Source organism: Mercenaria mercenaria, unplaced genomic scaffold, assembly GCF_021730395.1.
Source record: "Mercenaria mercenaria strain notata unplaced genomic scaffold, MADL_Memer_1 contig_1820, whole genome shotgun sequence".
In the NCBI taxonomy this organism is placed as follows: domain Eukaryota; kingdom Metazoa; phylum Mollusca; class Bivalvia; order Venerida; family Veneridae; genus Mercenaria; species Mercenaria mercenaria.
Window position 1 is genome coordinate 31,406 of NW_026459828.1, and position 24,370 is coordinate 55,775.

The following is a 24,370-nucleotide window of genomic DNA, read 5'->3' on the forward strand; positions in this document are numbered from 1 at the left end:
TTATGTAATACAAATAATTATCTTAATGATAAGTGTTGTTACGTATAGCAACAAGAGGGCCTTGTTGGCCCTAGATCGCTCACCTGAGTTCCACATCTTGCTTGAATAATCACGCAAGAAAAATATTTGTGAAATTATTTTGTAATAGGGCCAGTGTTTTAGGACAGAAATATTCTGAGGTTTCTTCTAACTAAATACGATTTGGTAATAGTGTTGTATGTTTGTGGGGGTTGGGTATGGGTGGGGAACGGGGTGAATAACGACACAGAAATCTAAGACACAGACACACAGCACCAAGACAATTAATAGAAAATATAAATATTTACATTTTTGAAGTGGGGTGGAGAGAGAGAGAGAGGGTTATGTGTGGGTAGGCGGAACAGTAGGATAATGAGGGGAATGAGACTAAACCAAACAATTTTAAGAGACTAAAAGTAAAATAATTTTAAAAATTCCCGCTTTACCTGAAAAAATGTTCAGAGGGCCACGTAGGATCTTTCTCCGCCACTGAAGCTTGATAGTTACCTTATGACTTTAAATGTAAACCTCCAAACAAAGAAATAGAACCCATGGTTGATTAATAGAAAGTCTTCGTTTTCTACAGCTTATACAAAACAGTCTTCGTGTCGCGTAGTTGTACATCCTGTTGTGTAACAGGCCTGGATTGTTGCCCGAGCCGATTCCCCCACCCAAAACCCCACCCTTGTTGGCTTACTAGTGACTTATACTCATCAAAGTTACACCCAACTATTTTGGAAATAATATTTTCTCAAAATGTAGACCCAAAACGCACCAGAGGCGAACATTTTATACTTATATTTCAAAATTCCCCAGGGGGAAGAACCCTTGACCCCTTAAAATAGGGGGAGTACCCCGCCAGTAGCTCAAAATTAAGGGGAAAAAATGCACCAGAGGCAACCATTTAATACCTGTTTTTCAAACTTTCCCGGGGAGAGACCCTGAGCCCTCGAAAATGACAGGGATAACCCCTCCCATACACCGAAATTTTGAACAAAAATGCAATAAAAGTCCAGCATTCCATACTTGTATTTCAAAATTGTCAATCGGAAAAGACCCTAACCACCTAAAATTAGGGGAGTGTCCCACTAGTACGTACCTAAAAAATAGACAAAAATGCACCACAGGCCAACATTTCATACCTGTATATAAAAAACTTTCCCACAGATACGGACAGACGAACCCCGTACCTACCGCACGTTGCCGGTGACGCCTTAGTTTTAAACTTGTGCTCCCCCGCCTCCAATCCTCCATCAACAATTTCTGGCCCCGGCTTATTGTGTAACGAAATTCAGGTCGACTAAAGACATGCGATACAACGCGCGACAATACGGAGCGCGAGCTTAATGCCTCATCAGCTAAACAGGACTCCATAGAATTACATAGTTCAGACCTGAAGTAAATCTAGTACTGTGGCGAGTACCACATTAGTGCTCAAACCTTTAGATATTAAATATATAACGTATGTATGGTGCGGAGCCACTGAAAAGCAAACGTGCAGATCAGAGTGAAAGGTCAATTCAGCCCTTCCTAAATCAATCATGCATTACCCAGTCTTATCTCTAAGTTATAAAGACTGTTTAACTTACCTTATTTTGCTGTGCGAATTTAGCGTTGGTGTTGCGACATATTACGGTGGGCAAATTTTTGCGACATTTAACGTTAAAGGTGCGACATTTAGCGGCAGACGATTTTGCGACATTTAGCGTTGGTTGCGACATTTAACGTCAACCTTGCGACATTTAACGGTGGTTGCGACATTTAGCGGCGTTGCGACATTTAACGTTGCCACAGTGCCTGTGTGCGTGTATGCTTAGGGGTAATTACAAGAAAAACAACATACAAACAACCTTTACTTCCGTGGCGGGGCGGCTAAGTCAAGGGTCATACGTCCGAAATCACAAACCGTTTTGAAATATTTGAACCTGTTGTATAATATTGAACTATAATATTTTACAATAATATATTGCCTTTTTGTGTTTAAAGTGTGAAAACTCCGAACTATATATACAATTGCATATGCATAAATTCTTCATTTTAGCAGTGAATTACAATGGAAAACTTTAAACTATATTGGTATTTTGAATAAGAAAAAGATGAAAAATAATGATTATTGTATAGAAAAAATATTTAAAGCGATTTTTTAAAAAATTACTTGATCAGTATTTTAAGCAAAGTTGTCGCATTGGCTATGTTAAACATTCTGCATTGAAACCATTTCGCACTGAAGTGTTACAGTTATAGACCTCTTTTGAAAGGAAAACCCTCTTCCTCACGTAACAAGATTCGTGTCACGTCTGTAGTGAGCCTCTGATGAATGAGAGTGTAAAATACAAAGATTTGAAAAGAGATATATCAGAAAAACGCGCAAACTAAGCTATGTTCTGATTTCGGGGTAGGGGTAGCGTAATGTAATTTTACGCGAAAATGAATACGATGACCCCATAATTTTATTCCTTCAATCGACAGAAAAAGAAGTTTTCATCATCATGTTAGTTTCTTTTGTCAAATTCTATCGTTTGTGTTTTTACATGAGACAAGACTAAAGCCCTCTACAGACGGTAGGTTTTTGTTGTACAACACTAATTATCTCAAAGATGTACAATTTTGAAATTGTACATTTTTCACATACAGACAGTATTCCATTCCCATATAAATCACAGAGATTTACCTATGTAACATATAGTGCATCAGGTACTGAAAAGAATGTAACTATTAATAATAAAAATAATATTCACCTTTTTATGTCCCATAAATTTTATTACGCATGACACAAATGAGCCACGCCATAAGAAAACCAACATAGTGGCTTTGCGACCAGCATGAATGCAGACCAGCCTGTGCATCCGCGCAGTCTGGTCATGATCAATGATGCGTGCTTTCAAAGTCTATTGCAATTAGAGAAACCGTTAGCGAACAGCATGGACCAGACTGCGCGAATGCTGGTCGGAAACGCACCATGTTGGTTTTCTCATGGCGCGGCTCAAATCATTTAACTTTTCAGTGTCATCCTTTTTCCATTATGCATTAGAAGCCATTTTATATTCAGATTTGTGTTTATTTTTTGGGCAATTGTTTCTGGAATTTCATTCACTTGCCTCTTATCAATTAATTATTTACCAATTTGTTCCTTGTCAACGTGGGTGGTACGTAAGGCAAAACTTACGAAATAGAACATGTCCTGGCTTAATCTGTAAGTCAAGACTTAAGATTTACGAAATCAAGGAATAGCATCATACACACTATAATATTTGGCTGTACATCTTGAATTAAATTAGTGTTGTACAATAAAAACCTACCGTCTGTAGAGGGCTTAAAGCAAACATTTTATTCAAAACTCAACGTCTTATTTGCGCTCTGACGTCACTTTAACCTAAGTATCGACTGTTACGTTAAAATGATCTCCACAAATTATACACCATTTTATAGACATTTTTAAATGAAAATACGATGAGTAACAATCAAATCAATATTTGTTGAATGAATAGAGCGATTTACGAAAACAATATGACTGACGTAAAATCATGGTTCATCAAAAAAGGACGTCAATGATCGTGTTTGAAGGTTTACAGAAATACCAAAAAATGTAAAAATACGCATTATATGAAGAATATGCTGCATTTTTAATTAAGCAAAATGTCGAAATGGAACCCAGTAACTTTAACTTGGGCGCATTCCACCTCGAATTTCCCAATTATTATAGCACCGTAGCGTAAAAATGAACTTCTAGTCAAGAAATTTTATAATCTTACTTTATTCAAAGCATTTCAGAAAAAAAATCAGAAATTAAAAAAAAAAAACTCTTTGGGGGAGAGAACGAGCAGTAAAATGTTTAATAAGAAGATCACTTTCTCATTACGCTTTTTTTTGTGTGTAACATACATTCAGGTATACAAGTGTGACAACTCTGAGATTAACTTATTTTTCCTTAAACACAAACATTTATTTGTGAAATCTTGATACACAAAATCTGCACATGAAATAGTGGGTAGAGGAAAAATTAAGACAATACGGCGAAAACGAAGCCTGAGACCCTTGTATTTGTTTCGCTCATTTTACACTAAAATTTATATGATAATTTTAGTGTGTTTCTTTTTAAATCTGTTCATCAGTTTTTACAGACTACTTAGTCATTCCGCTCGAAAACAACAATTTCGTAGAAAGATTTTGGTATAAAGTAAGCATTTCTTCCGCGAATAGTCTGATCACATATTTGAAAATTACATCAGTGTATAGGTTGAAACGGGAATGTTATATTAAATATAAAAAATACATTTTGAATTAAATGGACGCCCCTAAACAAAATTAACCGCCGTAAAAAAGGCAACGTCACAACTATTTACGGCTATGCTTAAACGTGATTTTTCGACGTTATTTGCGTATAAGTGTGCATTTGACCTTTTCCATAATTGTACAACGGGTTAAGATCAGCCTCTGCTATTATTTAAACATGTTATTAAGGATGGAACTTGTTTTTGAAATTCACGCTCATTACGCCTTCTTTACCTTAACGACGTTTGTCATTGTTTCGTTGCGAGAGAACAAAATAACGAAATGGCATAAATCAGCCACCATAATTTTGATACACCTATGTAAATTCTGTAAAAAACAAGAGCTGTCTCCATAGGATGACACATGCCCCCGATGGCACTTTGAATGAATAGTTATGGCCGATGTTAGAGTTTAGGACCTTTGACCTATGGAGCTGGGTCTTGCGCGCGACACGTCGAGTTACTGTGCCACACATTCATGCCGAGTTATTTTAAAATCCATGCATGAATGACAAAGATATGGAGCGGACACGTCCATCAATGCACTATCGTGAAAAATGACCTTTAATGTCTAAGTGTGACCTTGACCTTTGAGCTACGGACCTGTGTCTTGCGCGCGACACGTCGTCTTACCGTGGTACACATTCATGCCAGGTTAATTGAAAATCCATTCATGGATGACAAAGATATGGACCGGACACGCCCATCAATGCACTATCCTTTAAAGTCTAAGTGTGACCTTGACCTTTGAGCTACGAACCTGGGTCTTGCGCACGACACGTCGCCTTACTGTGGTACACATTCATGCCAAGTTCTTTGAAAATCCATCCATGGATGACATAGATATAGATAGGACACGCCCATCAATGCACTATCCTTTAACGTCTAAGTGTGACCTTGACCTTTGAGCTACGGACCTGGGTCTTGCGCGCGACACGTTGTCTTACTGTGGTAATGGCCAATACACAAGACTGGATAGACTTGCTTCTTATTATCATAATAAGCTACTGTATAGCTACTGTGCAGTACATAAATTACAGGTGATATTTCTCACCTTCATAGCAAAACAGTTCTCACCTTTATAACGAGTTTAGAAAGCTTGATTGAATTAGGACTAAATAAACAAAGTGACAAGTGTTTTTTATCATATTTTTAATAATCAAGTTTTTTAACAATAACCGTATATTTCATCATTGCTGTTTTTTTTTAATCAAAAATATATTTAAAAAAAAATGCATTCAGGCACATAGCTTTTAGAAATAATAAATTATGTGTATTTTGAACAATGCTATCCCTTTACTGCTGGATTTTAATAGACATAAAAGAAACATTATTTCGACAACACAAGGGGAATTATGCATTTTTAATGTATTAAATCCTTCTCTCCATATTCCATTTTATCTATTTAAATGCAACTGAACGCTTATTTAATTTCTAATAAAATCCAGCAAATTATCTTTTTTTCTGATACTTATGATAAAAAGATCATAATCATTGAATAAACAAACTTTTAATTTCTTTTATGAAGTTTTAAATAATTATTTAATGGTAAAGGAGTGAGAATTGCTTTGCTATAAATGTTATAATTTAATTGGCCAGGACATTAATCAACATCAATTAAAACAAGAGATCACAGAGTGATCTTGGCGCCCACCAATGTGCCATTTTTGAGTGTTCCAAATTTCAAGATTTATTGACTAGCTCAAGGTAAAATTTCATTTCCGTACACAAAACTGTGCATGTGGTCCAAATTCAAAAGCTGTAGCTTGAGAAATATGAAAGTAGGTCACTAGATCAATCTTAAGGACAAAGAACTATGCATGTGCATCAAGTTTGAAGGCTGTAGTTTGAGAAATCTGAAACTAAGTCACTAGGTCAATCTTAAGGTCAAAGTTTTTTTCGTTACACAAAACTATGCAAGTGGTCCAAATTTGAAGCCTGTAGCTACAGAAATGTGAAAGTAGGTCACTAGGTCAATCTTAAGGTCAAAGTTCATTTCGGTATACAAAACTATGCAAGTGGTCCAAATTTGAAGGCTGTAGCTTGAGAAATGTGAAAGTAGGTCACTAGGTCAAAATCAAGGTCAAATTTTATTTCGGAATACAAAACTATGCATGTGGCCCAAATTTGAAGCCTGTACCTCCAAAAATGTGAAAGTAGGTCACTAGGTCAATGTAAAGGTCAAACTTTGTTTCGGTACACAAAACCATGCATGTGGTCCAAATTTGAAGGCTGTAGCTTGAGAAATGTGAAAGTAGGCCACTAGGTCAAAATCAAGGTCAAATTTTATTTCAGAATACAGAACTATGCATGTGGCCCAAATTTGAAGCCTGTACCTTCAAAAATGTGAAAGTAGGTCACTAGGCCAATGTAAAGGTCAAAGTTTGTTTCGGTACATAAAACCATGCATGTGGTCTAAATTTGAAGGTTGTAGCTTGAGAAATGTGAAAGTAGGTCACTAGGTCAAAATCAAGGTCAAATTTCATTTCGGAACACGAAATTATGCATGTGGTCCAAATTTGAAGCCTGTACCTTCAAAAATATGAAAGTAGGTCACTAGGTCAATATCAAGGTCAAAGTTTTTTTCAGTGCACAAAACTATGCATGTGGTCCAAATTTGAAGGTTGTAGCTACAGAAATGTGAAAGTAGGACACTAGGTAAAAATCAAGGTCAACTCATGTCAAGGTTCATCTCGCCACTCAAAACCATACATGTGGTCCGAATTTGAATGTTGTAGGTTATTGACAAGAAGTTTTTAAAAGCTTTTCCCTATATAAGTCTATATGAACCATGTGACCCCCAGGGCGGGACCATATTTGACCTTAGGGGGATAATTTTAACAAACTTGGTTGAGAACCACTAAATGATGCTACATTACAAATATCAAAGCCATAGGCTTAGTGGTTTGGACAAGAAGATTTTCAAAGTTTTTCCCTATATAAGTCAATGTAATCCATGTGACCCCCCGGGCGGGGCCATATTTGACCCTAGGGGGATAATTTGAACAATCTTAGTAGAAGACCACTAGATGATGTCACATACAAAATATCAAAGCACTAGGCCCTGTGGTTTTGGACAAGAGGTTTTTAAAAGTTTTTCCCTATATTAGTCTATATAAACCATGTGACCCCCGGGCCGGGGCCATATTAGACCCCAGGGAAATAATTTGAATCATCTTGGTAGAGGACCACTAGATGATGCTTCATACCAAATATCAAAGCCCTAGGCTCTGTGGTTTTGGACAAGAAGATTTTCAAAGTTTTTACCTATATAAATCTATGTAAATTATAGAAATAAACAAAGGGCCATAACTTACTAAAAAATTGTTGAACCTGTCTGACTTTCAGAGGGACACAACTAGGGTACCAATACATCATTCTGACAAACTTTGGTCAAAATCCCCCTGGTAGTTTCTGAGGAGATGCGATAACGAGAAATTGTTAACGGAAGGACGGACGGAATGACGGACGGACGGACGGAAGGACGACGGACCACGGACGCAGAGTGATTTGAATAGCCCACCATCTGATGATGGTGGGCTAATAATTTTAAGTACATGTTTTCTAAAAAAAAACAAAAAAAAAACAAAAAAAAGAAAAAACAAAAACAAAAAAATACCAGTATTTCTAATTTCAACCAATGAAATGCAAAACACAGGAAATAACCTATTTATCTTTATCTGTAGGCAATAAAATTTATGATTCTTTGACAATAATTAGGCTACATGTCAAGTCTACAGGGGTTTTATTGACTCTTATCAGAGTGGACCAGATAGGATCTTGAATATTGGGGATTAAAAAATCTGGTATGGGGGGTGGGTGGGGGTCACTTATATAGGAGATTTTGTTTGCCTTTAATTTCGAGTGTGTCTCCTAATTAGGGTGGATTATAAAAGTTACTGAAGCAAATAAGCTGGCTTTGATGTGATATACATTAATGCTTTCGGTCATCAATGCCATAATAAAGAACGCACACGGATAAATATATCACGTGGCGGAGCTGTTTTGTGAATCTAAAAATAAACGTTTCACGTGATATCTAGTATCATAAAATCTATAAGAATATATGTTATGCTATATATTTGGAACTTTAATGGACATTTCCTTTAAAAAAGAAAGTGTAGTTACAAACAAATCTAAATTCGTAAGATATGAATCAACTCAAGGACTATAACTACACACTGAAGGGAAATGACACAACGAAATATGATATAAAGCCGCGCACTCGTCAACGCGACATAATTCAACATTTTATTTCGTTCTGGCGCACGAAACAACACGCCAAAACGTAATATTTGCTAATGACGCATACGCGAAAAATAAAATATTTTCTTCGTTCTATCGTGTCACATGCTTCGTTTTCTCACTTTGTTAGTTTTGGCGCGAGCGTCGAAATGACAAACAAAATATTTAAAAAATCGTTACAGCGAATTGGCGCACGCACCAGGACGACACAAAGGAATGTGATACAAAACCACGCGCACGCGAACATGGCATAGGGGGCCTGACTAACTAAATCAGCCACCGTATAAATGTTCTCAAACAATTTTTGTACATATAAGTTTATTTATAGTCGCTACCGGTAACCCATATTGGCGACTCCTCCAGAAGACTGTTAGTAATGTTAGTAGAAGGATAGTGCAAGGTACAGAAGACGCTCAAATTCTAGAAGCTTCCCTTGTTCTTTAGCGTGCCAGGTGCAATGTGCCCATATACGTGACTCTTATCCCAATTTTAGTAATTTTTAGTTGGAAGAGCGGGGGCTCGAACTCACGACCACTGATTTCGTAGTCAGACAGTGTTACCACCGGACCACTGCGTCCGCTCTCAAACAATGCAGTGGTGTCTCCTGATGGAGTATAAGGGGAGGTACCCGCTGCTGGGAGTTTGCCATATTGAGTGTATGGTTACCTCCCCTCGCGCGATTGACATAATTATATTGTAAATGTTTGAAATTGTTTAGGAGACTGTCGTTACTGAACGATGACTTCGTTTTATTTCTTGAGTAGATAACGATGAGTACCGGAAACCACTGTTACAATTTCATTTCAACTTGCGTCCAACCTGAGCGAGAGCTATTGATAAATAAAATATTTACAAAAAAAAAAGAACACGTAATACAACGGCACATTTTTTCATGAGCACAACCCATGTCTTAAATTCTAAAGAAAACATTAAGTTTATTATATTAAATCATCAGTCCTGAAAAAAAAGAAAAGAATTTGATAAAAGCTTCCAGTTGCGGCGTACAAATTGCTATTTATTATTTACCGAATTTGCGATCGACTAAAGAGTTATCAATACTTCTGTTTCCTGTCACTAGTATTTAAAAAGACGAGAAAAATACATACGCCAGCAAACTTTTGAAATCATCTCCCGTTTTCAAAGATAAAATACAGTCTCCTCTTTGTAAATACTGTTCTCTGTATTCATATTGATTACTGGCCCTCCAAACAGCCCTATACGTGTTGTCTATAGGTCCGGTTACCGGACTCCTAGCCACTGCCATTCGTTAGACCTTCGTTGCGCACCATTTTCTAATGTTTTGTTACTTGTTGTTGTATTTTTGTAGACTGTACCGATTTTTAGTCTTGAGGTGTCCATATACAAGACATATTATATTATTGCTACGTATGTCTGTCCGTCTGAAATATGTCCGTATACGTTTGTCCGAAACCTTTTCGCAACTGATGCAAATATTAAACTGATATGTATTGTTCATGTATGGGATTGGCATCTACAATGCTTGTGAGAAAATTTAAATGTGTTTTGGCCTTTTCACGTTTTGTGTGTTTTCCTTGCACTATTCTGAGCCATCTGTACAACTGCACTGAATTTTGATGTACATGTGTGCACTGTTCATCCACAGATCCTGTCTTTCAGATTTAGTATTTCCCTTCGGACGACCTCTGTACACATGTAGTTATGAACACTAGAAAGGACATATCAGAATACGTTGACGTTACATATTGTAATTTTTTTCAGATTTTTTTTCAGAAAGTGCTATCAAAGAGGAATGATTTTATAGCCAAGTGCTTTACATTTATGACTGTATTCCTACACATTCGTTTGCATGTCATTTTGACAAAACGCAATTTTACGTTTTCGTTCACCTACTTGTATGTCCGTTTTGGGCCAACTCTGTCAATGCCAATTTTTCTATGAAATATTATGTTATTACATGTATATTGTTTTTCTATGATATATTCTAACATAAAATGTTGACGATTAGGCCTAATTCAAACTTGGAATAACGCTCGTTCATTAAAAAAATATAATGGACTAAAGGAGTCAAGTAATTATTGATGATGTAAATGTTAAAATTCCCCCTCCCCCTCCCCTTAAATGTATCTTACATTACTTTACAGATACAAAAAATATCTATATTTACCTAACAAAGATTGTTAAAGCTTGAATTAGTCGGACTCATCAGTTTTGATACTTTTTTTTATCTATTTATGGGATCATGGTGTCCATTTTATGTAATTTTGTAAAGAGTTCCACTTCACAACAACATGCGCATGTCTACCTCATGTTAATGATGTATACCAAGTTTCATTTCGATAGGTGGAGGTGAATACACAAGAAAGTCGGACGGACGGACAGGCGGAATTGAAACACTATATGCCTCCCGTTCTACGACAATGGGACATAAAAACGATGTAGGCCTAAACTACCATGTAAGAGCCTGAAACGAACTTGACTGGTGACTTATTCTTTTATCATGCTATAATTTCATCAATATAGACTCAGCTTTTACTTAAACTTATTTTTATCCATTTTTCTTTTAAAGAAACATGCATCCAGATGAACATGAAACTTTCATTTTGATATATATAAAAAAACATATTGTAGTTGATATTAGATATCAAAATGATTAACAAGTATTATTAGGGAACATATTATAAGGTTTATTATATACCTATATTAATTCTGTAAAAAATCGGCTTGCATTTTACAATTAACTCCCTGGGGCCGAAATGCGACTATATAGGCACTATATTTACTAATATCCGACTATACGCGCGTTATCAGGACTCCCCAGGACGGCGATTGACGAGTATAGTCGCGGTACCGAGATCATGCTGATTGTGACATGTACTTGTTAATATTTGATAATCTTGGCAAAAGCAAAATAATTTTGCATACTGGGTATTATTTCTTAGATGTTATAATTAGTGCTAATTAGTTCCCTTGTTAAAATAAGTGTTTGCTATTATGCGGCAATGTAAAGACGAAATCCACTGTGTTTCGTTCATACTGTCAAAGGAGTAAAATAATGTCGTCTGCCAAAAAATCTTTCTTAAAATAAAGAAAACATTCGTTATCATGCAGCTTCTGACATACCAATTCTGTCGGATGATGATTCAGACGATGAAATTCCATTATCAGTTAAATGAATGGTCGGAAAAAGTTAAGTTTTAGAAGGCTGAAATATTTGTACACTTACATCAAATACGATACAAACGGAAAAACATGAACACAACAAAACATAGTTTATAAATTATACAAAAACAACGTGACTACGTAAACATCTGATTGTAAATTTAATAATCTTTCAAAGGTAAATGTAAATATTACAACTTTATTGTCTCAGTGCGTGTCACAAAACGTTTGTGTACATGTATACATCAAAATTAACCATGATCGATATTCACACAAAAACGGGCGTCAGTTTTAAGTATGCTTATGTAAATATTCTTTGTAAATATTGCATTTCTTTTTATTGGAATTCAATGTCTTTACATGTGAAAAAGTAAGTGAAACAGAAACGTTCAAATATTTTCAACGCAGTAGGTTCGTTAAAATTGTGAATTTTTTGAAGTGAAAATATTTTTCTGTTTCGATATAGGTTACGGATGAAATAGAATATAACAAGCAAATTCGATGAATTGGTATCCCCCGCCGAAAGGGCTTGCGGCAAAAAAAAATATATCCTGCAAAAAGTTAAGGATTTTACTAAGAAGCAAATAATTTCATTAGTCAAAATCATTTCAACAGAAAATTAATGCTTCTTTGAGGGGGAGGAGTGGGGGGGGGGGGGGGCAGGGGGGGGGACCAGGTGCGGGTACAAAACTTTACATGTTGATTATAAATATTGATGGAAAATTAAAAATGAAAAAAAAAAATTGGTGGGGGTGGGTGCGGGGCGGATGCATGATCGGGATGGTGGGCATGACTGAGTGGATAGTGAGGTGGGGCAATGGTACAACCTTGCATGTTGATAAAATATTCATGGAAGATTTGAAAAAAAAAATGAATTTTTCTCTTTTTTTTTGGGTGGGGTGGGGACCAAGGCAAGGTGGTGACCAGGTGTGGTTACACAGCTTCAAATGTTTATAATAAATGTTCATGGAAATTTAATGAGATTCTACCAATTGGTTGGTTTCTAATGTACAAATCTGTGGATTTTTAACAATTAAAGGGCAATAACTCTAAGGGAAACTGAATCCAAAAAAAAAAAAAAGAAAATTGACGGGCATCAGCGCAGTATGCTGGTTCATGTTTATTCCAAGTGTTATGAAATTCTATCTGATAGTTACTGAGAAATGGCTGCAAAAAGACATTTTTGGGCATTTTTCATTAAACCAAGGGCAATAACTCTAAGGGAAATGGACCAATCCAAAAAAAATCTTGTCGGGCATAATCACAGTATGTTGGTTCATCTTTATTTCAAATTTCATGAAATTCTACTTGCTAGTTACTGTGAAATGGCTGCGGACGGTGTGTAACATAAATTACATGCTTGAATCGATTTCCCTAGCTCCTTAAAAGTGCACAGGTGTAAACTATTTCTACAGGTATCGGAATGTAATCAGAAAGGAAACGGTAATCCATCCGTCTAGATTATGCTCGCATATCCCGTGATGAGACACTCTTCTTAACACAACTGTGCACGTCTAAATCTTATGCTATGTAATTATACAATTATTACGGGTCCGTCGCATTCTGGTAATTTTTGGAAAGGTCTCAGTGGGAGTACTATGTAAGCTAGTTTTGGCACAAAATTTAGTGTCCTGAAACCAATATTTGGCTCAATTAATTTTAAAAATCACGCATGTATTAGGCTTTCTTTTAATAAAAAAATAAATATTCAGCTATTTTGGGACGTAACAACAATTCACTGTTTCAAACAGCCTTTCCGTTTTATTTGTCAAGCGTTAAAGTCCACTTTGGCTGATATAAGTAGCATTAGGCACCAATATACATGTATGTATGTAATACAAGGGTAAATAAAGCAATACCTTGATCTGCAAGGATGCATCGGCTCTCGTGATTTTTGTCAGACCGGATAACGCCCTGTGGGATCAAAGCCTGGAAAATCCACTCAAGTCGAATAAAACATTGCAGAGCAGGGTACTGATATAATAAATAAATCTAAAACTGCCAAATAATGTTTAATGACACAGTTTGTGTTGCTCACGAAACTAATTGCGTAAACTTTGGTATTCGCCTCGTTCAATAAGTAAACAAGCAAATTCGATGAATTGGTATCCCCCGCCGAAAGGGTTTGTGGTGAGGAATGGCAAAAAGATATATCCGGCAAAAAGTTAAGGATGTTAATAAGAAGCAAATAATTTCATTAGTCAAAATCAATTTAACAGAAAACAAATGTTTAATTAAAGAGTACATAATAAATGTATGATACTTTGATCCTGACTAAAGAATTTATTTTGAATGGGATATGCTTACTGTAATAAGGTTAGCTTTTAAAATTAAATGCAGTTAATTGAAATGTGAGCTTGAAGTTTAACTGGAAAGAAATATTGTCTTTGAGTGGTTTGGCACCAGGTGTTGCTGTTTTACATGTACATTTGAACTTAAAAGATCAGATGTCCTTAAGAGAACACAGGTAAGATATCTTGAACATGGCTGAGGGCAAGGTTTGTGCAGTCACAACTTAACATGTTGAAGGTTTGAACATTTAAAAAAAAAAAGGAATGGAAATATATATTTTTTTAGGGGGTGGGGGTGCAGGGGAACGGGAGAGGAAACAAAATTTCACATGCTGATTATAAATATTGATTGAAAATTAAAAATGAAAAAAAAAAAAGTAAAAGGGTGAAGTTGGAGGGGGGGGGGGCAGAGGATGCATGATCAGTGGTGGGCATGACTGGGTGGAGAAGTGAGGTGGGGGAATGGTACAACTTGGAAGGTTTGAAAAAAAATCTAAAATAAGAAATAAAAAAAAAAAATTGGGAGAGGGGGGGGGGGGGGGGGTTGGGAGGGGGAGGGGGTGTGACCAAGGCAAGTGGGTGACCAGGTGTGGGTGCGCAACTTCACATGTTTATAATAAATGTTCACAGAAAAGAATGAAAGAAATTTAATGAAATTCTGCCAAATGGTAAGTTTGTTATGTACAAATATGTTAATTTTTAGACAATTAAAGGGCAATAACTCTGAAGTTACAAAAAGAAATCCGTCCAAAATTGTCTGTGCACAACCACATTATAGTGCTCTAAATTCTGTTAAAGTTTCATAGTTCTAGGTCAAATATATCAAAAGTTATGATGCAGAAATTGGCATATCTATAGATCTATAGTACCCTAAACGTCTAAGGGCCATAACTCTGGTGTTACTTGGGCAATCTGTCTGAAACTTGATGGGCCCCATAACCTCATAGTGGTGAACATGTATATGAAGTTTGTTTGAAAAAAATCTAAAGTAAGGAATGATTTTTTTTTTTTTTTTTGGGGGGGGGGGTGTCGAGGGATAGTGGGGGAGGTGTGTGATCAAGGTAAGGGGGTGACCAGGTGTGGGTACACAACTTCACATGTTTACAATAAATGTTCATGGAAAAGAATGAAAGAAATTTAATGAAATTCTACCAAATGGTAAGTTTGTTATGTACAAATATGTGGATTTTTATACAATTAAAGGGCAATAACTCTTAATTTACAAATAAATCCAAATGAAATTGTGTGTACACAACCACATTATGGTGATCTAAATTCTGTTTAAGTTTCATAGTTCTAGGTCAAATATATCAAAAGTTATGATGCAGAAATTGCCATATTTATACTATCCTTTATAGTTAACACTAGAAACTTCTAAGGGCCATAACTCTGGTGTTACTTGGGCAATCTGACTGAAACTTGACGGGCCGCAAGAACTCATTGTGGTGAACATGTATATGAAGTTTTAAATAAATATTCCCAACTGTTTCCGAGATATGGCTCCGGACGGACGGACGGACGAACGGAAAGACGGAAGGACGGACGGACGGACGGAAAGACGGACGGAAGGACGGACGGACGGACGGACAACGCCAAAACTATATCCCTCCGACTTTCGTCGGGGGATAACAAACAATTCAAAACGTTATCCCTTTATTTGATCACATCAAGTAAATGCTGATTTTAATTTTACTCCAAATCTTAGTCAGCTAAATTATAAGAGAAGTTAAACTCGCTTGCTTCACGTACACACACGCACACGCACACGCACACGCACACACACACTCTCTCTCTCTCTCTCTCTCTCTCTCTCATCCCTTTAAGGTTTACAACATATTTCTTATGTAACTTTAATATATTTCTATATACTGTTGTATAACATTTCAAATATATTACTTAATGTTCAAACACCCAAAATATGCTCATGTTAAAATAATAAAAACTATCCATTTGATCATTACACAATTAAAACTGACTGGACAAAAGGCAAACACAATCCAATCTTGTAAAATTTTCTGAAGACAGATTTATGAACAAAGTCATTTTCGACAGTACATACACAGCTTGCTCTATAAAAAACCTATAATTTGAGATAAGCACAACTGATGATATTGACCAAGTTTCAATGTTATAAGATTCTGAATTTTCACTCGTTGGCATTCGGTTTCTTGAAAACCGTTTCGCTTGCGTCCTGGATTAGCAATTTCAACTGCTCAGTAGCATGGTCCGTTCCGCGGTCGTATCTCAATGGTTTAAGTGTTTTATATTCAATATGCGCGTTGTATTCATGTTTTCTATCTGGGGTTACAACTGAAATGACTCTTCCTTTAGCATTATAAAGCGAATCTACGAGTAACATTTCGCCAGTGAAACGCGCAATTTCGTCGTAATTCAGTTTCTTTGTTACAACGATGCATACATAAATATACTCTTTGAAGACATTTTTCAATCCCGATAACTTTGGTTTACCAGTTCCAAAACTGTCAACAAGCTCTACTGAAATACCATTGCCTTGTACATTTGCATTTTGTATATCCGATTGTGTCGTCGTGGCTAGCTCAATGTCGTCTTCTGCATATATCAACAGCATGTCTGCTTTAAAGCAGAGTCGAGTAAGATCTGAAATAAGAAACTAAAATTGGTCTCATATTACTACAGATATGTTAAAAATATGTCCTGTCTCTCCAAGAGACATTAATCGCAAATCGTAAATAAATAGCAGCATCACATCTTTATTTAATGGTATGAAGAGGGTCATGATGACCCTGGATCGCTCATCTGAGTAGTATGAGCCACATGTTTCAAATGACAAACTGATGCTAAAATATTAAGAAGGTAGGTCAGTAGGTCACATTAATGGTCACTGAAAGTCAGTTTTAAGACCGGTGTGCAAAACTGTACATGGCATCCAAACTTCAAGGCTGTATCTTAAAAAACAAGAAAGTAGGTCATATGTCAAGGTCACAGTCAAGTGATCCTTATTCACTTGGGATCATCAGGTAATTATATCAAACAGTCTAGGAAATATGATCTGATAATTTTTGAAGTATTTTTTCCTGTATAACTCATAACAATTGACCCCCAGGGCATAACTTGAACAAATTTGTTACAGATCCACCAGGTACATAAAAATATCAAAGACCTAAGCCTTGAACTTTCAGACAAAAAGATCTTTTTTTTCCTATGTAAGTCTATGATAAACTTGGTACCCTCAGGGCAGGGCCTCTTTTCACCCCAGGGACATAATTTTAATATTTTTGGTAGAAAAGCACTAGGAAAGGCAACATACCAAATATAAATAGCCTAGGTCTTCCGGTTTCAGGCAAGAAGATTTTCAAAGGTTTTTTTCCTATATAAGTATATATAAAACTTGAGACACCCTGGGCAGGGCCTCTTTTCACCCCAGGGGCATAATTTGAATAAATTTGGTAGAGGACTACATGGCAATGCTACATACCAAATATCAAAGGCCTATATCTTGTGGTTTTAGACAAGAAGATTTTTAAAGATTTTTTCCTATATAAGTCTATGTAACACTTGTGACCACTGGGGCGGAGCCTCGTTTCACCCGCGGGACACAATTTGAACAATCTTGATAGAGGATCATAAGATGATGTCACATGCGAAATATCAAGGCTCTAAGCCTTGCGGTTTGGGACAAGAAAATTTTTAAAGTTTCTCCTTTCGGTTGCCATGGCAACCAGAGTTCTGCATGGAATTAAATTCTTTGAACAAGTTTGAAATGGGACCACCAAAGAATCATTCCTGTGAAGTTTAGTGTAATTCTGCCAAGTGGTTTTCAAGAAGAAGACTTTTTTATAAAATGTTGACGGACACACGACACACGACGCACGACACACGACCGACGGACATTGAGCGGCCACAAAAGCTCACCAGGAGAGCCTTTGGTTCAGTTGAGCCAAAAAGGGCCCCGCAAAGCACGAGCTGTAAGAGGAGGCAGCGGGTTTGATTCAATGTCCGATTCAATGTTTGAGTGTACATAGGTGATGGTGTGCTTCTAACCAAGTTCAAATAGCATCCAGCAAGCAGTTAATTAGAAGGGAAGGAGTAAATTAAAGTTTTTAGAGGATATTCGTTAATTTCACAAAAATGATATTGATCCGACACATCAAGGGGAGACAACCAATATTTTCACGAACATGTATTTGAAATACTGAAGTTGTATGCGCGATTCGTATACGATGTCAGAGATGGAATAATTTAGCGGTCGGTGGATTTTAAATTAATTATTTTCATATTCCTATTCTTGTTCCATAAAAAATCACATACATGTATATAATATGAATTGTTAAATCAAGATTGCCAACTTTTAAAAAATGCATTTCCCCTCTTTACAGATTTGGTGGTGAAGGAAGACTCCAAGTGCCTCTCCATGCATTATTTTATCACGAGCGGGCACATGGGTAGAACCACCGACCTTCTGTTAGCTAGCTGGAATGCTTTCTTACATGGAAAATTCAACGCCCCGAGTGAGTTTCGAACACAATTGGCAAGAGGCAAGTGATTCGAAGTCAGCGACCGTAGCCACTCGGTCACGGAGGCCCCCCTTTAACAGTTACATGAGATATTTATACATTATACACAATTACATTGTCTTCCATGAAAATATTTAGTCTTTAAATTATCGATTTGTGAAGAAATATTTTTACATTCTTAAAAGCTGCAGGCTTAATGCAGACAATAATCACCGTAGAAATGGATCACCGCCATATTGGACTCCATTATAAAAAAGTACGATAAGGTATAATAAGGTTTAAGCTATTTAAAACAGTCTTTCTTTACTGCATTACTTGCTGGACACTAAATTTCGTTTCGTTACTCAAGGTCCTAACTAACTGACGGTACTACTCGTGTCACAATTTTGTCGCAGGTTTGAAAATTTGCAGACAGAACATTCCATTATGTTGAATATCCCTCTTTATGACACTGACTCTAGCTGTTCATGTGCAACATTCAAAGTAGTTTTTTAACCAAAACGTTTATTCTCCACTTGGAACCATGCCTTGTATGATCAACACATTATGGAGCTTTAATTGTACACGTATGATTTTATAAAAGGGAGTGTTTTGTTATTATTTTCTTATCAGCCCCACATGAAAGTAGACATACGAACATAATTGTACATCATATATGAACTCACCATTAACCTTTTTGTTAAGACCGTTTACAGTTGCGGGTGTGATCTCTTTTTTCTGCTTCAGAAATTCTACGATCAATGCACAGAAGTTGGCTACACGTCTAAATAGAAACAAGTGGCAAAAGTTATTATTTTAGCAGCATAATAAACGTGCCAGCATGTACGATGGAATAGTCAAGCTTCTGTATCATTATGAAAACTTTCTTTATTTTGATATATTAATTTTAAGAGGGTTTGTTTATAGCTAAACCTGTTGTGATTTCTTTTCGAAGTTTTAGTATTTCCTTTAGGTCAGGGCTAGAATTTGTAGAGAAAATAATGACATAAATAATTAATCAGCTCCTAGCCATTTTATATACTAGATATAACATGTAACTTTTAAAGAACGAACTTGTGAACCAAGAGTTATTACACCAGGGGTCGTATTCATAAAGCATCTTAAGTATAAGTTTGTGGTGATTTCAGCTTAAGTCTAAGTAAAAACTTAAGTCCTATTCATAAAACAGCTTAAACTTAAGATACGAAGGAAATTACTTAAGTCAGAAAACAAAATGGCGTCGTGAGTACGATTAAAGTGTTGTTTTTCAGATAAAAGCACTTTAAACATAATTGTGCATGTTGTATCTGTCTGAAATTAATGTTTTTTTTTTTAATGTTTTCGTCCACAATAAAAGCCAAGAATTACTTATTAAGTTGTTTTATGAATAACAAATATACTTACGTAAAATAAATTTCTTACCTAAGTAATATTTAAGTAAATAATCAATTTCTTATACTTATACTTAAGATGCTTTATGAATACGGCTCCTGATGTGTTAATTGTTATCATTTCTGTACAAAGTGAATAAAAATAGGTATTGCATGAACGTATTCACTATAAAAGGCCTAGATTTACTAAAATAGTAATATGTCTAGTTTAGAATGGACATATTATGATACTATTATACTAGTTGGAATTCTATTCTAAATGCTTGCAAGATTCAGAATGTTTCTTTGTTTGCCACCTCTTAGTGAAAGCCTTACAATATCATTAATGAAAAGATACGAAAAAGAAACACTTTATCTTACAACTTGTCACTGTAGCCTGGCAAACCTGGGATAACAGCTTCCATCAGTTTTTTAATATCATTTTCTTCTATTTCTGTTTGACAGTTCAAGTATGTCTTTAGCCCGGGAAACAAACTGTCAAATTCGGTAAGTATAGCTATCAGATAGGAAATTATGCCCTCTACTGCCTACAAAAAACATATAGTTCTTTCAGAGATATACTTGGCTAGGAAATTATCAACTTGAGATATGAGATTTATATAAATCACATATATAATGTCAAAAACATTATAAATATAAAAGTTACGATTCTTTACATTGTTTCTGTAACATGTTTTCTGGTCGCAGTGAAAAATTATTGCTTTATCTAGAAATTAACATAGCTCCAATATTTCATCTTGACTAGATATATGTCTCACAAAAGACGTTCTTAGCTCTCAATAGTCTATATTTCTGCTTGTCTCTGTGTAACTTCCTGTTCCAATTTCTAAAGATTAAGAACACAATCATAACAAGATATTTATTTACGTAAATTGTCATAATGTTGAGAATTCATTGAAATATTCTTTCTATACTAAGTTCAATTAAAATGTTTATCGGTTCACATTGTTAAGACTGCTTACGTGGTTTATTTAAGAAATAATATATCTCATCCAATGATTTGTCGTTGAATAAATCATTGTTTGGAGTTTAGATGCGAAGGAATTATATCACGAGGGCGCAGTCCGAGTGATATAATAATACGCATCTGAACGACAAACAATGATTTATTCAAGAGCAAATTACTAAATGAGATATATTATTTCGATTCTAACACGTTCCCAAGGATTTTTAAGTACATCCTTGACGACATTCATTAAATATTTGCCCGTTTTCAATCGGTTTCTTTTCCAGCGCGCCGCTATGCCGTTTGACGCCATGACGTAATAATTGTGACGTCAGAACAGTGATTTGTTGTATAATAATTAACTGTTTTCTGCCTTCTTTGTTTAATATGAAAATGAACCGGATCGTATTAGAATACTTGTTTTACAATCTTTAGCAAATTATATAATCTCCTGCAAGAACACGACTACTTTTTTGTATTTACCTGGTTAAAGACAGTTCCATTTTGCGCCGTCTGTTGTCCATTCGATACAACATTTTGCGCCGTCTGTTGTTTATACTTATCTGAATACATAATAAATGTATACAGCATAATGCGACACAAATAAATGTTGCCATAATACAAAAATTTTATGTAATCGATGATCATCCCTTTCAAAATATATGTTATCAAGCCTACAAAGTATAGTTAACGTTCTACATACATTCAGAAAAACTCCAATATCAAGGCATTTTGAAATGTTTGCGATAGAAGTATTTCGTCATAAAAATTCTGAAATTGACTACAATAATATATTTTAAAGAACGATTTGTGTTTGATTTTTTAAATATATCTAGACTGTTGTATTACTGTTTTATCAATACCTATATCTCAAATATGTCGAGTATATACCTAATATGGCTGCAATTAGACGAATTATTATTCGTCCAATTTCTCGTCCAAAAAAACCAAAAATCACTCCTGTGACAAATCCAAATATAAATGCTACCTTTATTGGCGAAGCTGTAAAAGAATTGAAATAAAATAGAGAGGCTCTTTTTAGTCAATAACCACTATAATTATTGTGTTTTTAAGATTCAAATCGTAAATAACGAGTGTAATATATGTATGTATTCCATGTGTGTACGACTGTTTTCAAAATTTAGGAGGGCGAGGCACGGGGGATAGTGTGTGAGAAGGCAATGCCGTCCTGCAGGTGGCTGTTCGAATTCTGTTAATAAAATTTTGATTTTTCAAACGCTAAATCCTGTATTCTAGTGAGTTTTGAGATAAAGAAATATTTGTCATGTACCGAAGTTTCACTAACGCATTATGGCGTTATAACAAGCGTAAATTTGTCTAAGGAAGTAGAAATCTATTTTAAACTAAAAAGTCATTATAGAAACTGTAAAGTTATAACAAGAGCTGTCAGTGGAAAGCGCGCTCGACTATTCTCAGTGCTTGATAGTATAATATAAGCTATGAGTAAAACTATAACATTACAATAAGCATATTCTAAGTCGAAAAGGGGTCATAATTCAGTCAAAATGCTTGATAGAGTTGCCTCCTCCTTTTTACAAACTGGGGTCATGATGGTAAACAAGTATGCAAAATATGAAAGCAATATCTCAATGGACTTTGAAAATATTTGGGGTGGTACGCAAACTTTAACATTTATTCTAAGTCGAAAACGGGCCATAATTCAGTCAAAATGCTTGATAGAGTTGCCTCCTCCTTTTTACAGACTGGGGTCATGATTTATCGATTTAATCATATTTTATTGTTAATCTAGAACATGCAATACATAGTACATACATATTTATAACACATTAAAACAAACAAATATATGATGAAGACGATTTAGATAAAAAGCAAATGGGTTGGGCCACAAGTTTTACCAACATTAATGACGGCCCTTCCCTGAGATAAGTAATGTAACAAAATGATCAGAGTTGTGTTCAAGATAAATACATACTATAGTAAGTAAATGTTTTACATGCAATTTTTCATATTTACTTTTGGAAAAAAAAAAACAAGAAAAAGAAAAAACAACAAAGATAAGCTTTGAAATGAAATATCAAATTTAATTTAAAAAAAAGAGGAAAAAAAAAAGAAAAAAAAAAAAAAGAAATGTATGTTCTGTTCGCTCTCCACGCTCACGATGCAACAATGTATATACAACAATATATTTGCTTGTTATCCCCTTAACTCTTGTAAATGACAGCTTCTTATGACTTAAATATTAGTCATTGTTAAATCGTCTCGTATGCTTTATATAGTTGTGTACTTGACGAAAAAATATAGCGTTGACTTCATCAGTTAAATTATCCCAGCCAAAAAGTAATTTGCTGGTACTTATGGGATGATACTGTCGCGTGTTAACAAACAATTGTCGACGTTGAAACGCAAAATTTGGACATTTAAAAAAATAATGTTCTGCATCTTCATTAATATATCCGCATTCACAGACTGAATTATCTCGTAAGTGGTTTGTGAATAAGTCTGCATTAAGACTGCTGCATTTATTTCGTATTCGTGCGTGATGAATCTGTGGAAATCTCTCTCCGGAAATGAAAAAAGTAGGTACTAAATGCGGTTTGAATTTTTCTTTTAATTTATGCTTGAAGATTGATAAAGACTCGGAGTTGCGTATCTGCCGATCAAGGTCGTTCCAAAGATTGACAGATGAAGGTATAACTGAATTTGCATAAATTTGTAGCCGACGTGCCACAGTAGCGTAATCTGCATTGTTTCTTAATTCATAAGTGTTAGTTTCGAATACGGTATCTGGAATTTGTTCTGTTAAATAATTTGGTAACTCTCCACGGCTATATTCATCAACCAGTATTAATTTTTGCATTTGTCTTCTGTCTGATAAAGAAACCCAGCCTATTTCATGAAGTAATCTTTCAATAGATACGAATCGAGTTAGACCTGTTACAATTCGCGCTGCGTCGTATTGAATTCTATCTAATAAATCTTTTTCGTAAATTGTACAGCTGTCCCAGACTATCGAAGCATATTCAATAATAGGTCTTAAGTAAGAAATATATATTTGATTCAATGTGTTTCGCTCAAGTTTGAATTTCAACATTCTCACTCTACCTAGAATTTTTGCTGCCATGATCCATTATTGCTAAATGTAACCCCTAAATGTTTATGACTATCAACAAAGGATAAAAGTGTATCTTGAAAGTAAAGCGTCGGTAAACTGCGATTTTGTATCGAAAGTGAGGCTTGAGTGTAATGGCGGAATTTTGAAAACCAGTGAAATAAAATTTGGATATTTTGGTGATATAATTCGAAAATCGGAACAAATTTTGGATATAAACTTAACAGATATATTTCTTTATTGATATAGTGATTTATTCTCAACAAAAATGACTAACCAGAGTGACAAAGGAAAACAAAACAAAAAACAAAACAAAACAGCGGTAAACAACTGACAAAACAAAGCACAGGAAAATGTCGCGGGTGGGGTATCAACATCAAGTCAAATGCTGAATTTTCTCCAATCAGACCCAAGCGCAACATGCCGAACAATCAATATACAATAATAATGGAGCACCCACCCCACACAAAATCTGCATCCATTACCTATAAATGATGGACT

General features: G+C 35.4%; 1 protein-coding gene across 2 annotated transcripts; it reads right to left on the reverse strand.

Moving 5' to 3' along the window:
• Positions 1–12,321: 12,321 nt before the first annotated feature.
• Positions 12,322–22,511, reverse strand: LOC123552562 (uncharacterized). Of its 2 annotated transcripts, XM_053532853.1 has the most exons (5): positions 21,670–22,511; positions 21,262–21,341; positions 20,193–20,359; positions 19,128–19,225; positions 12,322–16,585 (listed from the first exon to the last, which is right to left on the reverse strand). In XM_053532853.1, the coding sequence occupies exons 3-5, from the start codon at positions 20,234–20,236 to the stop codon at positions 16,113–16,115; spliced, it is 615 nt and encodes a 204-aa protein (XP_053388828.1). In that variant the 5' UTR covers positions 20,237–20,359; positions 21,262–21,341; positions 21,670–22,511; the 3' UTR covers positions 12,322–16,112. The 2 variants fall into 2 exon arrangements, with proteins under 2 accessions (XP_053388828.1, XP_053388827.1); XM_053532852.1 differs by lacking the exon at positions 21,670–22,511 and having other exon boundaries at positions 21,262–21,608.
• Between the last annotated feature and the right edge of the window lie 1,859 nt (positions 22,512–24,370).

Excerpts from the sequence above, each read along its gene's own strand:
- LOC123552562 (XM_053532852.1), bottom strand. The coding sequence starts at position 21,426 with ATGATCATCGATTACATAAAATTTTTGTATTATGGCAACATTTATTTG. Across the intron at positions 20,360-21,261 it reads ATGGAACTGTCTTTAACCAG|GCAGTAGAGGGCATAATTTC; the intron begins GTAAATACAAAA and ends TGTTTTTTGTAG. Across the intron at positions 19,226-20,192 it reads CCAGGCTACAGTGACAAGTT|ACGTGTAGCCAACTTCTGTG; the intron begins GTAAGATAAAGT and ends GTTTCTATTTAG.